Source organism: Mobula birostris, chromosome X (assembly GCF_030028105.1).
Source record: "Mobula birostris isolate sMobBir1 chromosome X, sMobBir1.hap1, whole genome shotgun sequence".
NCBI lineage: Eukaryota > Metazoa > Chordata > Chondrichthyes > Myliobatiformes > Myliobatidae > Mobula > Mobula birostris.
In genome coordinates, this window is record NC_092402.1 from 18,664,354 (window position 1) to 18,678,775 (window position 14,422).

Sequence of the window (14,422 nt, forward strand, 5' to 3'; positions counted from 1 at the left end):
TATTCCTTCTACCAAAGTGCATGATCATACACTTATCGACACTGTATTCCAGTTGCTATTTCTTTGCCCATTCTCCTGATCTGTCCAAGTCTTTCTGAAGCCTCTCTACTTCCTCAATATTACCTGCTCCTCCACCGATCTTTGTATTGTCTGCAAACTTGGTCACAAAGCCATCAGTTCCGTCACCCAAATCACTGACATACAATGTAAAAAACAGTCCCAAAACCGACCCCTGCAGAACACCACTAGTCACTGGCAGCCAACCAGAAAAGGCCCCTTTATTCCCATTTTTTGCCTCCTGTCAATCAGCTAATGATCTATCCAGGCTAGAATCTTTTCTGTAATATCAAGGGCTCTTAACTTGTGAAGTAGCTTCATGTGTGGCACTTTGTCAAAGGCCTTCTGAAAATCCAAGTACACAACACGAACCGATTCTCCTTTGTATATCCTGCTTGTTATTTTTTTCCAAAGAATCTCAACAGATTTGTCAGGCAAGAATTTTCCCTTACTGCTGACTTTGGCCTATTTTATCATGTGCCTCCAAGTACCCTGAAACCACATTGTTAACAAGTGACTCCAATATCTTCTCAACCAAAGGTCAGACTAACAGGCCTATAATTTATTTTCTTCTGCCTCTCTCCCTTCTTGAAGAGTGAAGTGACATTTATGAGAGGTAAACATTAACACGAACGGTGCAGGTGGATGGGAGTAGGCAGAATAATAGTTTGGCATGGACTAGATGGGCCAAAGGGCATGTTCATGTGCTGCAGTGCTCTTTGAATCTATGAAAATTTACTTCTCTATCTGCAACAATTCACAATAGAAAATTTATGTAGATACCATTGATTAAGAGGTCAAATAAAGAAATTTTTGATTTGGAGTAAACTTTCACTTCTAGGATTTCAGACCATATACTTTTAGCAATTTTTATTCACAACATGACAGGTTATTAGTCATAAAAGAGACCTGATGAAGGATCTTGGCCCCAAATGTCAACTGTTTATTCTTCTCCATAGATGCTGACTGACCTGCTGAGTTCCACCAGAATTTTGTGTGTGTCGCTCTGGGTCTCAAGCATCTGCAGAATCTGTGTTTATGGCAAATACATTTATCTCTTGTCTCTTGCAAAATTAGTGGCTTAATTATGGATATGCAATGAAGTACTCCATCCTGTTCTGAACAAGTGAAGGAATCAGGAATTAAATTCTAGATCAATGGGGATTTGTTTGATACAGAGAACAAGATTAAATCAATGTAATGGAAATTTGGGAGCCACCATTGTTTAGCAAAAGTAACTGATCACCTGCTCATTCACCTTCTCTCTCACCTCCATTCAAGGCCTAAACAGTCCTTCCAGGTGAGGTAACACTTCACCTGCGAGTCTGCTGGGTCATCTACTGTATCCGGTGCTGCTTCCTCTACATCAGTGAAACCTGGCATAGATTGGGAGACTGCTTTGTCAAGTACATTTGTGTTGGTTGTCTGTCGTTTCCAACAACAATGTAAACCTGTACGGGAGCAGTTTTATAGTGAAAAAAATGTTGGACTGGCTCAAAAATCATGGCCCAATGGTACAAAAAATCGTCACGACTGGAGTCTTCCTTGGCTGCAGTGGATAGCCATGCCGCAGTCTGTGCCTTATTATGTTCTTTGCTTTCCAAAAAGCATTGCAGCACTGCCTTCTTGGCCATTGGATCTTGTAGTTGATCTCATCTGCCCAGTCTGCCGGGACTGGCTTCGCATGCAGGGGTAGGCAGTTCTCCATCTCACCAGGATGAGAGGTTCTTGGCTACCCTCAACTGGTTTAGCCTGCATGTCAATGTGGTGTACTGGGGTGTGGCCACTGTCAAATGTAAACAGTTACTTGGAGCCACAGGTGAGAACTGGTTGGCAGGTGGGGACCAAAGGTGGACGAGCACCTTTACTCCTTCCGCAACAAGCAGGGTTTCCTGGTGGCCAACCATTTTAATTCCAGTCCCCATTCTCACTCTGACATGTAGGTTCTATGACCTCCTCGACTGCCATGATGAAACCACGCTCAGGTTGGAGGAGCAGCAACACCTCATATTCCATCTGGGTAACCTCCAACCTGACAGCATGAACACTGATTTCAGTATTTGCAGAATCTCATGTTTAAAAGTAAATGAGAACTATATTCAGCCTCCAGTTAAAAGCCACTAATTGCTGGTTGCATATTTGAAGATACAAGAGATGAAAGGATCAACAGAGGTTCAACAGACTTGAAGACCAACTCACCATTTCTCTGATCATCTTCATTTTCATGGGATTAGTCAAAGTCTCTCTTTTTCGCTCTTCTTCACGCTTCCTGAGAACACCAGAAACAAAAATCAACACCACAAGCATTTGTTAAACTAAAAACGTTCATCCAGTTGGGGAACAAGCTTTTCTAACTATAGGATTGCTCCCTTTAAACTATGATGCGCCTTCCAGTTCCCTTCCCAATCAGAATATGATCAACATCTGCTAAGGGAGCTTCAGGTTTCAAAACAAGCCTTGAAAGTGTGCCCTACTAACATGGTACAAAATGCTATTTATATTTTTAAATTTAGAAATCTAGCACAGTAATAGGCCCTTCCCACCCAATTACACCATTGTAACCAATTAACCTTCTAACCCGTACGTCATTGGAATGTGGGAGGAAACCGTAGCACCTGGGGAAGACCCACGCAATCACGAGCAGAACATACAAAATCCATACGTACAAACTCCTTAGGGTCCTTAGGGTTAACATATGAGGAGAGTTATGGGGTGGGGGGGGGGAGGGAGGGGAGGAAATCTCATTGAAACTTATCAAATGTTTCCTATAGTGGGGAAGTCTAGGATCAGAGACTTCCAGTGGTGCTCATGGAGTGAGGTTGTGTTCTAGATCCGCTCCATTACCTCTGATCCTTATCCTATCATCAGCTACATTTAGGCTAACTTTTAAGGAACCGACCTTTACAATACCTTGCAGCGGATTGTCATTATATACTTAGATGTTTTTAAGGTCCAGTATGTCTAAGAACGGGAAAAATGGCAAACCTCCTGTCAGACCGAAAGCTACCGACCCCCCTCTGGTTGAATCGGCGGTAACTATGCAAGCTATATCAGATTTGATCCGTGCGGAGACTTCATCTAAACTGGAGAGAATCGTCAATGAAATTGATAATATGAAAACAAATATCACGGAACATCAGACTGCTATATCTAATCTCCAAGTTCATACGCAACAGAATGAACTCAAAATTGGAAAACTTGAAGAAACAATTACTACAATGAAGAAAAAACTTGAATTCCTTACCTTTAAAAATTCTGATTTAGAATGCGGAATGCATTGTCAAAATATAAGAATTATTGGACTCAGGGAATCTGCCGAATCTGAAGACCCTATTCAGTTCTTCTCTCAACTTTTAAAAGATTCATTTCCCACCGTGTTTCCTGATCAACCACCACTATTGGATAGGGCTCACAGAGTTCCATTATACTTGTCTAAATCAGACAAACCTCGGCATGTTATTTTACGTTTTCATTATTTTCAAGACAAGGAAAAGTTGCTTCGTTTTGCTCGACCTAAAGGCTACATCGTTTTCTCAGATCTCCGCTTTTGATTGGTGGAGGATTTTAGCAAACAGGTTCGCGACAACGTGTTCGTTACAGATCTGTGATGGTGGAATTCTACAAGATGGATTTAAACCCTGTGCTGCTATATCCCGCACGTTTGCGGATCCGATTGTCTGATCGGTCTTCCCATTTTTTCGACTCTTCGTCGGATGCCCAGAGTTACCTGGATCAACATTCGCCTTCAACATCCTAATCACACTATTAAATCATCAGTGCCTGATTGGAGGCTGTTAATCTGTTTGGTTTTAATGTCTTTGTTTTGCTCTGAGGGCAGAAATGTTTTTTTTGTTTAACTAATATGGTTGCCAAATTCTTTTTTTAACTGAGTCATTCCTTCTTCTTCCCTGGGGATGCTGGGTGGCACACCCACAGCATCATTTTTCGCACATACCTGGAGGCCTTAAGCTTCGTAATTTTTTTCCCTAGTCTATGCAGATATTTCTTTTCCTTTCCTAATTATAAGGTTTGTTGTATGTCAACGTTTTTTTTATTTATATCTATTTTTTTCTTTGTATTATATCGTTTTCGTTTTAATCAGTGTACTTTTCGATTTTTTTTACTTTTCTACTGTTTTACAACTTTAGCTAATCTTTTTATATATTCACTTTTTTATTGAGCGTCTATCGGAAGTCATGGGGGTATATTTAGTGCTTGCTTCTATCTGGCTAGTCTTTTTTAGATTTAGCTTTAGGCTTTTGGGGTGGGGGTGGGCTTCACGTTTTAGTTTTTTTCTTCTTGGGCTACGCTTACATTATTGAAGTATTTTTCGCGTCCTCTCCCTCGGTTTCTCATGTTTACTCTGTTCCCTTTCTGGGTTCGTGGGTCGAACCTATTGTCAATCCTCCCCTTATTTGAGGATTGACTTTAGGGATTATGGAATCTACTATTAATTTTGTCTCTTGGAATACTAATGGTCCTAATCAATTAAAAGGAAAAAAAAATTTTAAGTATCCGAAAACTTAAAGCACATATTCTATTTTTACAAGAGACCCATGTGCAGAGGAGGGACAGACTACATTTTTTTAAGTTCTGGAAGGCTCAACATTTCCATTCGAATTCCAATGCCAAAATTCGAGGAGTTTCTATTTTCATAGGTCCCTCAATTACATTTGTGCAACAGGATATTATCTCTGATCCGAATGGTAGATTTTTACTGGTTAGTGGACTACTCTTTAATAAAAAGGTAGTTCTGGTTAACATTCATGCTCCAAACTCGGACTGTCCAGAATTTTATAATTCGTTATTTAACTTGTTCCCGAATTTGAATGAGTTTTCAATAACCTGGGGCGGAGATTTTAATACCTGTTTATCCCCATTATTGGACCGCTCGGCCCCCATACGGACACTTGATTAATTCATTTCTCTCAGGTTCGGGGTTGACGGACATTTGGCGGTTTCTGCATCCCCAGGAAAAAGACTTCTTTTTTCCCACATGTTCATCACTCTTACTCAAGAATTGATTTTTGTTTATTGACTCTCGTCTTATTTCTTCAGTAGTTAAGTGTGACTATGATACTATAACCATTTCGGACCATGCTCCACTTAAGCTTTCTATTAAATTATTGGCTAGTACGCAAAATAATAGACAATGGCGTTTTAATTCGCTGTTACTTCAGTACTTGGATTTTGTTAACTTTATGAATGAACAGATCGATTTTTTTTTTACAATTAACAGTACAGACGATATTTCCATGAATACTCTTTGGGATACTTTTAAAGCTTATATTCGTGGCCAGATCATTTCATACTCTGCTGCGTTGAGGAAAAGGTTGAAAAAGGAAGAGCTTGCTCTTGTGGACAAGATTAAGGAAATAGATAAGAAATATGCTACAGCTCCATCTGAGAAGTTGTATAAACAAAGAACTGAACTTCAAATGGAACACAGTTTATTACTTTCGTCCTCTATTGCAAATCAATTAATGAAGACAAGAAGCGAATTTTATATACATAAGACAAAGTTGGTAAACTGTTGGCTAATCAGTTGAAGACTAACTCCATTAAATTTCAAATTAATCAGATTTATAATCAAAAAGATCAACTAACATTTGATCAAGTTGAGATTAATCAATCTTTTTTTGATTTTTATTCCTTTTTATATCAATCAGAATCTCCACGAGATTCTAAACATGTGTGACTTTTTAGATAACTTAGATTTCCCTAAGATTACACATGATATATCTTCTATGTTAGAATCTTCCTTTACTACTGATGAGATCAAGAATGTTATTTTCTCTATGAATTCGGGGAAAGCTCCTGGCCCTGATGAGTTTACCGTGGAATTTTTAACATTTTTTGCACCCTCATTAGTCCCCTGGTTATCCAGGATTCTGGAGGCCTCATTAAAACTTGGTAAACTACCAGAATCCTTTTACAGAGCATCGATCTCTTTAATACTAAAGAAGGATAAAGACCCCGCTCAATGTGCATCTTATAGACCAATATCCTTGTTAAATGTTGACTCTAAGATTTTTTTCTAAATTATTAGCAAATAGACTAGAAAAAGCACTTCCTTATATTATTTCGGAAGACCAAACGGGTTTTATTAAGAATCCCTACTCTTTTTATAATATTCGTACACTTTTAAATATTGTCTATACCCTGTCACAAAACGATCCTGAATGCGTCATTTCCCTAGATGCTGAAAAAGCCTTTGATAGGGTCGAATGGCCCTACTTATTTAAGGTGCTTGAAATGTTTAACTTCAGCCCGAAATTTATATCCTGGATCAAACTGTTATATCATTCTTCCACAGCCTCAGTTCGTACTAACACTTTAAATTCACCCTTTTTTCCTCTTTTTCGAGGTACCAGACAAGGTTGTCCTCTTAGTCCTTTATTATTTGATATAGCATTAGAACCTCTTGTAATTGCTATTCGAGAATCTCCTAACATTATTGGTATAACTCGTGGTTTAAAGTCTCATAAAGTATCACTTTATGCGGATGACTTACTTTTATATATTTCTAATCCTCAAAAATCTACCCCTGCAGCTTTAGATTTATTAGCACAATTTAGTCTTTTTTCAGGTTATAAATTAAATCTCAATAAGAGTGAACTTTTTCCTATTAATAAGCAAGTTCCCTTATATCAGAACCTGCCGTTTAGATTGGTTAATAATCATTTTTCATATCTTGGGATTAAAATTACCTGTAAGCATAAGGATTTATTTAAGATTAATTTTTTACCCTTAATTGACCATATTACTCAACTTTCATCTAAATGGTCTCCACTTTATTTAACTTTGACTGGTTGTATTAATGCTGTTAAGATGTTTATTCTGCCAAAATTTTTGTATATATTTCAGGCATTACGGATTTTTGTTCCAAAATCCTTTTTTGATAAAGTAGACTCGAAAATCTCTTCATTTAATTGGCAAAATAAAAACTCGAGATTGGGTAGAATACATCTACAGAAAGCGAAGAGGGATGGAGGCGTGGCATTACCTAATTTCAGATTTTATTATTGGGCAATTAATATTTGACACATGAAATTTTGGTTACTTGACCAAGATATACTATCCATTCCTAAATGGGTATTTTTGGAATTACATTCTGTTCAAGGCTAATGACTTGGCTCTATATTAGGTTCTTCTCTTCCTTCTGATTTGAAACACTATAAACAGGTTTGCAACCCGATAGTTAAACATACCTTACGTATTTGGTTTCAATTCCAAAAATTTTTCGATCTTAATCAATTTGTGCTAGCGATTCCTATTATTGGCAATATATTTTTTCTCCCCTCCTCTACTTTCAAATTTCAAATTTGGAAGACTAATGGTATATCACGGTTTTTGGATTTATTTTCAGATGGTTCCCTTATGTCTTTTGAACAATTATCTAACAAATACAATTTACCAAGAACACATTTTTTTTAAGATATTTGCAAGTTAGAAATTTCCTAAATACCATACTTTCTTCCCTTCCAGCGTTGCCCCCGCTAATATTTTTGACGCTATCATTAACCTCAACCCGTGTCAGAAAGGTGTAATGGCTACTATTTATAATACTATCATGGAACTTAGGATAGCTCCATTTGATAAGATTAGGACTGACTGGGAAAAGGAATTGGGCCTTACTATCCCGGCGGATGACTAGGTTTATATTTTACAACTAGTTAATACTTCCTCTATCTGTTCCAAACACTCCTTAATTCAATTTAAAGTTGTCCATAGAGCACACGTCTAAAGATAAATTAGCTCGCTATTACTCTCATATTAACCCTCTTTGTGATAGATGTCATGGCGAGATAGCCTCCTTGACCCATATGTTTTGGTCCTGTTCTACTCTGGAAACTTTTTGGAAAGACATTTTTAATATTATTTCCAAGGTTTTGAAAAGTGATATTTCTCCCCATCCTATCACTGCTATCTTTGGATTACCTAAAACTTTTAGTAATTTATCCCCCTCAGCGCGTAGAATGATTGCATTCCTTACTTTAATGGCGAAAAGGTGTATTTTGCAATGTTGGAAGGAGATTAATGCCCAAACTACGTTTTTTTGGTTCTCTCAAACGATACTGTGTCTAAATTTGGAAAAAAATCAGAAGTAATCTTTATGATACTTCAGTTAAATTTGAACACACCTAGAGATCTTTTATTCAATATTTTCATTTAATGTAACTACTCTTTTTATCTCTGATCATATATATACTCCCTTCATGGATTTTATCTGCTATTAGTGGAGGTCGGGTTTGAGGACGTGATTGTTTAATCTGTTTAAGTCTACTATTTACCTAGTTAGCCAATTGTTTTGCTTTGTAGCTTAGTGGCACGGTAATTTTTTTTGGGGGGGGTTTCAGGGGTTTTTTTCCTCCTTATTGTTATATATGGAAAACTAGTATACAATTATATTACCTTGTTATTTTATAACTAAAATAATGTTGTTTTCATTGTTTTTTTGTATTAATATTTCTTGTATATCTATATCGTAACAATGTATTGGTTGCTATATGTTTTACCTTGTGTGTACTAATTCAATAAAAAGATTTAAAAAGAAAGGAAGTCTAGGATCAGAGGGTGTGGCCTCAGAATAGAGGGGCATCCATTTAGAACAAAGATGAGGAGGAATTCTTTAGCCAGAGGGTGGTGAATCTGTGGAATTCACTGCCACAGGTGTCTGTGGAGACCAAGTCATTACGTATATTTAAAGTGCAGGTTGACAGGTTCTTGATTAGAAATGAGTGACAAAGATAAAAGGGAGATGGCAGGAAGATAGGGTTGAGAGCAATCAGTCGTGATAGAATGGCAGAGCAGACTTGATGGGCCAAATGGCCCAATTCTGCTCCTCTGTCTTATGGTCTTACAGACAGCAGTGAAATTGAACCCAGGTTGCTGGAGCTGCAATAGTGTTATGCTACAATTCCACCCATAAAATGTTAGAAACCAATGACTTCTATTTTACTGCATACCTTGGAAGGCAACCAGCCTAGCAATTGCTTAATGCAAGGGCCCATTCTGTGTCAGCAAGCAGGCTTTAAGAATGAGGATTTTAAAAGCATCTTCCTTTTCATCCCTTACCATCACTCCATAATAAACTTACTCTAGACTTACTACACTCTTTTCTTCTATTATTGGCATCTTATACATCCCTAATATGTATTGCACCAGCAATGTAAGATGCAGTTCTGCCTGTAGTTTCTTAATCACTTCATCTTTCCCTATGGAGATACGCCATTAAAACTACCATTCTAGAACACAGAATATTACAACACAGTGCAAGCCCTTTGCTCCACAATATCGTGCTGACCCTTTAATGTACTCCACGATTAATCTAACCCATCCCTCTCACATAGCCCTCCAGTTTTCTATCATCCATGTTCCTAATAGTTTCTTAAATGTCCCTAATGTCCACCACCCCAGCAGAGTATTTCACGCACCCACCACTCTGTGCAAAGAACTTACTTCTGATGTCGCCCGTATACTTTCCTTCAATCACCATAATATTATGCCCCCACCCCCCCTTGTATTAGCCATTTTTGCCCTGGGAAAAAGGCACTGGCTGTCCACTCTATCTATGCCTCTTACCATCTTGTACACCTCTCCAAAGACACAAGCCCTGGCTTGCTCAACCTACCCTCAAAGGATATGCTCTCTAATCCAAGCAGCATCCTGGTAAATCTCCTCTGCACTCTCTCTAAAGCTTCCACATCCTATAACGAGGCACCTAGAACTGAACACAATACTCCAAGTGTATTCTAACCAGGGTTTTATAGAGCTGCAGCATTACCTTGCATCTCTTGGACTCAATCCTCTGACTAACGAAGACCAACACACCTTACGCCTTCTTAACCACTTTATCAACTTGTGTTGCAGCTTTCAGGGATCTATGGAGGTGGATCCCATAGACCAATATTTTTCTTCAAATGTCCTACAATCTTACTTTATCAGACATTTCTCCAGTGAAGTGCTCTGTAATGCTATACTAATTTTAAAACATTATTACAAGGTGAATCCATGGAAGCATAATAATCTATGAAAGAAAACAGAACCACAACTGATAAAATGATCAGTAGAAAATGTACTTAAATTCTGAATGTGACAATCATATTGCTGAAGCACAGAGCAGGAGTAACTAACTTAACACTAACCTAACTTAAGGGCAGAAGGATCCCATAATCTTTTGACACTATCAGGCTCAATTATCACCTCAGCAAGCTAACTTTTTTTACTTATGAATTTCAGTCACATAGTTTTCCCACCTGATTGTAAACAGAGGATCCTCCCGGATTTTGGAAGCCATATCCAAGGCAGAGTTAGCCCCTGTGGCTGAGAAAATGGAGCCAGGCAGTAACCCAGTATCTGAAGAAGGGCCAGATTCCTCGTCTACCATCTTGTCAGTGGCGTACTTATCGATGGGTCTACCCAACAAGTACTCCTCTCGGTTCACCATTGCACAGGGTCCTTGGTACATCCAGTCTAGACGATCAGACTTCTTTCTGAAGGCAGAAGACCAAGCTTACATTATATTTTTACACTAAGACCTCCTGGAAATCATATACAGAGAAGGTGCCAATGTAATCAAAATAGATAAATTCAGTCTAAAGCAGCCTGTCTAGTATAATGTAATGTTAAGAATATCATACCACAGAATCTTACCCAACTAATATACCCAATACACAGATACGCGCTATACAGAAACAGTTATCAAACTAGGCCCACATTTGATTTTTCCTCATAACCCATTTTTACTGAGTATTTCATGACAAATTTCATGACATATGTTAGTGAAGGGGCACCATGGTACCGTAGCTGTTAGCTCGACCTTATTACAGCTCGGAGCAGAGTTTGGAGTTCAATTCCAACATCATCTGCAAGAAGTTTGTGCCGTCCTTCTTGCGAGCACATGGGTTTTCTCCAGGCGCTCCAGTTTCTGCCCACATTCCAAAACTTGTACTGATAAATAGGTTAATTAGTCATTGTAAATTGTCCTGTGATTAGGTTAGTGTGGCTTGCCAGAAGGCACGGCTCATTGGGCCAGAAGGGCCTGTTTTGCACTGTATCTCAAAATAAAAAATTGGCTTCTGATTTGGAAAAATATTTTGCCTTTTAGCAAATCTTGTGTCTTGGCTCATGTGTGGTTTTTGACATGAAGATTTTTTTTAAACCAAATATTTACTCTATCAAAATTGCTACTGAAGCTGCTTCTTCCTGAATTACATTGCCAATTCTTTTGCCATTAGAAGTAGATTTTTACTGATTACATACATCTCTTTTTAAAAATAGCTTAAACCTTCGCTGCTCGAGGGCGAACTATGCCAATTTCTCATGGTAATTGAAATTCTTAGTACCAATAAGACACAGGAGTAGAATAAAGTCACTTGTCCATCAAGTCTGCTCTGTAATTCGATCATGGCTGATTTATTTCCACCCCCCTCCCCAATCCATCCTATGATCTTGACATGTCTTTAAAAACATGGTTCCCATGATGTTCTGATGATATTCCAAATGGTGCACGAAGGTCTGGCAGGAGACCTCAAACACATTGTCAGACTTCAAATTTCCAGCATTGTCAAGATATACCCCCTTTAACAGGAACAAAGATCTAGATAAGCCTTTGTTTTTTTTATAAATTATATATATTTGGGCCAGCCAGTGATGTAGTGGCATCAACACTGGACTTCAAAGCAGACGGTCCTGAGTTTGAACCCAGCTGGGTCCCAACCTGAGCAGCAGCAGTAGCTACACAGAAGGAAGGCCAGGCAATATACATACACACAGACACACATACATACATCTTAAAAAATATACTGTGCCAAAAGAAAGCAACACAGTGAGGTAGTGTTCATGAACCTATCGGAAATCTGAAAGGGGAAGAAACTGTTCCTAAATGTTTAGAATTGTAAATTCAATTCAATATAGAGAACAGTGGCAATGCATTTTGAGAGGAATAATATGGCAAGGTAATGTACCATAAATGGCATTATACTGAAATGTACAAATGACAAGAAAGATTTGATGTTCATATTCAGAAGGGCAGATAAAATTGACTAGTAAAAAAATTCTTCTTCATGTCCTTGCACATTACACGCTTGGGCGATCATGGCTCTCCACATCAAATAATCCATCATGATATCTCGCACACTTAGATCTATTAGTTCTTTCACAATGTCCATATATTTTCTTCTTTGCCTTCCTCTTCTGCGTTTCCCAGGCATACAGCCTTGTAATGTAAGGCATTCTATTTCTCCCTTTCTGATGACTTGGCCCAGGAATTTAAGTTTCCTCTCATTTAATGTTCTCATTTAAGATCTTTTTGTATGGGCACGTTGGAGTAATGTCTCATTAGTCACCCTATCTCTACATGATATTTTCAGCATTCTTCTAAGAAACCACATTTCTGTTGCTTCTAAGTTTCTTTGGAGTTTTGGTGTTATAGTCCATGTTTCAGAAGCATACAGCAAGATTGACCAGATGTAACATTTTAATAGCCTTGTTGTCATAGAAATGTGTCTGTTGGTAAAAATGGGTTTCATGTTTTGGAAGTTGGTTTTGGCAATGGCAATTCTTCTTTTTATTTCTACTTTACTTCTAGCATCTTGTGATATAAAGCAGGGGTCCCCAACCTTTTTTGCGCTGCGGACCAGTTTAATATTGACAATATTCTTGCGGACCAGTCGACCCGCGGGGGGGGGGGGGGTAGTAGGGTTGCCAACGGACAAGAGTAGCAGTCAAAAAATATGTTGGGTTTACCCCGAGAAAGACTATTATGACCATGAAGCCTTGCGCGGGCACCAGTGCGCATGTGTGACCTGCGCACGTGTGTACCTGCCGATATTATTCTCTGTAAATCTTTTTTGGCGATTCTGTTCCGGGGGGGGGGGGTGTTAATCACGACTGGAATACCGGAATATTGGTAATAAGGGGCTAATACACCATTTTCATTTCTAAAAGGGTTTATCTAACGAATTTAATATTAAACACACGGCGCATATTTTCCTCGCATGAATATAGTGATAAGTCAATCATCAGGGGAGGACGGGGTGCTTGGAGTAAGTGTTGAAAGAACTTCCAGTAGAAGTGGTAGAGGCAGGTTCAATATTACCATTTAAAGAAAAAAATGGATAGATATATGGACAGGAAAGGAATGGAGGGTTGTGGGCTGAGTGCAGGTCAGTGGAACTAGGTGAGAGTAGCTTTTGGCACGGACTAGAAGGGCCGAGATCGCCTATATGGTTATATAAGTCACTTATCAGTCAATAGCATCATAACATTTTAAGTAACGTTTGGATATTAAACACACAGCACATATTTTCCCCATATGAACATATAAAATCATTGCAACACACCAGTATCGCTGAATCAGTGGGAGCCCTGGGCTGAATACTTGTTTCCCTGCAACAAGACGGTCCTATCGAGGGGTGATGGGAGACAGCAATACTCGAAGGAGGTTCCTTATGTCCAGTCTATTTAGTTTTCGTTGCATTCATTGCAGAGATATGTTGGAAATGGAAGCAACGTTTTCAGTGCTTTCGTGGCTGTCTCAGGATATTTAGCCGTGACTTTGATCCGGAATGCCGGCAGAGATGTTATGTCAAACATACTTTTCAGCCCGCTGTCATTTGCAAGCTCGAGGAGTTGATCTTCTTCCCGCGCTCGCATGGATGACGTGCTGTTAATGACCTCACGTGTGTTCAAGTTCAACAGTGCATGACAGGGAATGAGGAAAGGTGCAGCTGACTCATATCGCCAAATCATATCGTTTCCTCACGACCCAGTAGCACATGCTTTGTGGCCCGGTACCGGCCCGCAGCCCAGTGGTTGGGGACCGCTGATATAAAGTTACCAAGGTAATTAAAGCTGGTCTTTTGTTCAATCTCCTGGTTACCGATGTATAATTGGCAGTTGGGAGTATCCTGCTGTTTTGATATTACCATATATTTGGTTTTGTTTTTACAGTTGATGGTTAGACCAAAATCTGCACTTGTTTGTACTACTTTAATAATTAAAAAAGGTTTAAAAATACAGGCAAAGAATATAAAAGCATAGAGACTGTGTTGAAATCACTGGTTAGTTCCTTGCAGAAATATTGAGGCCAAAGTACAAAGGAAGTTTACCAGCATGTTACAGGGATAAGATACTCTGCGAATGAAGGAAGACTGAAAAGATCCTGAAAGTCTGGAGAAACTAGAGTTGTTCTCTTTCAAGCAGTGAAAGTTGAACTCATTTAATTCTTCAAGGTCACGCAGAGTATCTGGGAAACTATTGAAGGATTGGCAATGTTGTTCTGGAAAGGGTGGGGATATAGCTTCAACCAGAATCTTGAGAGTGATTTGGATAGATGCAAACTTGGATGAACACAAATTTT

At 38.7% G+C, this 14,422-nt stretch overlaps 1 protein-coding gene across 2 annotated transcripts in view; it reads right to left on the reverse strand.

Moving 5' to 3' along the window:
* The window catches only part of cwc25 (CWC25 spliceosome associated protein homolog), a 66,612-nt gene that overhangs the window by 40,251 nt on the left and 11,939 nt on the right, over positions 1-14,422 (reverse strand). For both annotated transcript variants that reach the window (XM_072248703.1, XM_072248702.1), the window contains exons 3-4: positions 10,317-10,553; positions 2,257-2,326 (exon numbers count right to left, since the gene is read on the reverse strand). In XM_072248703.1, the coding sequence (XP_072104804.1) occupies positions 2,257-2,326; positions 10,317-10,553 (307 nt within the window). The remainder of the gene's footprint in view (positions 1-2,256; positions 2,327-10,316; positions 10,554-14,422) is intronic.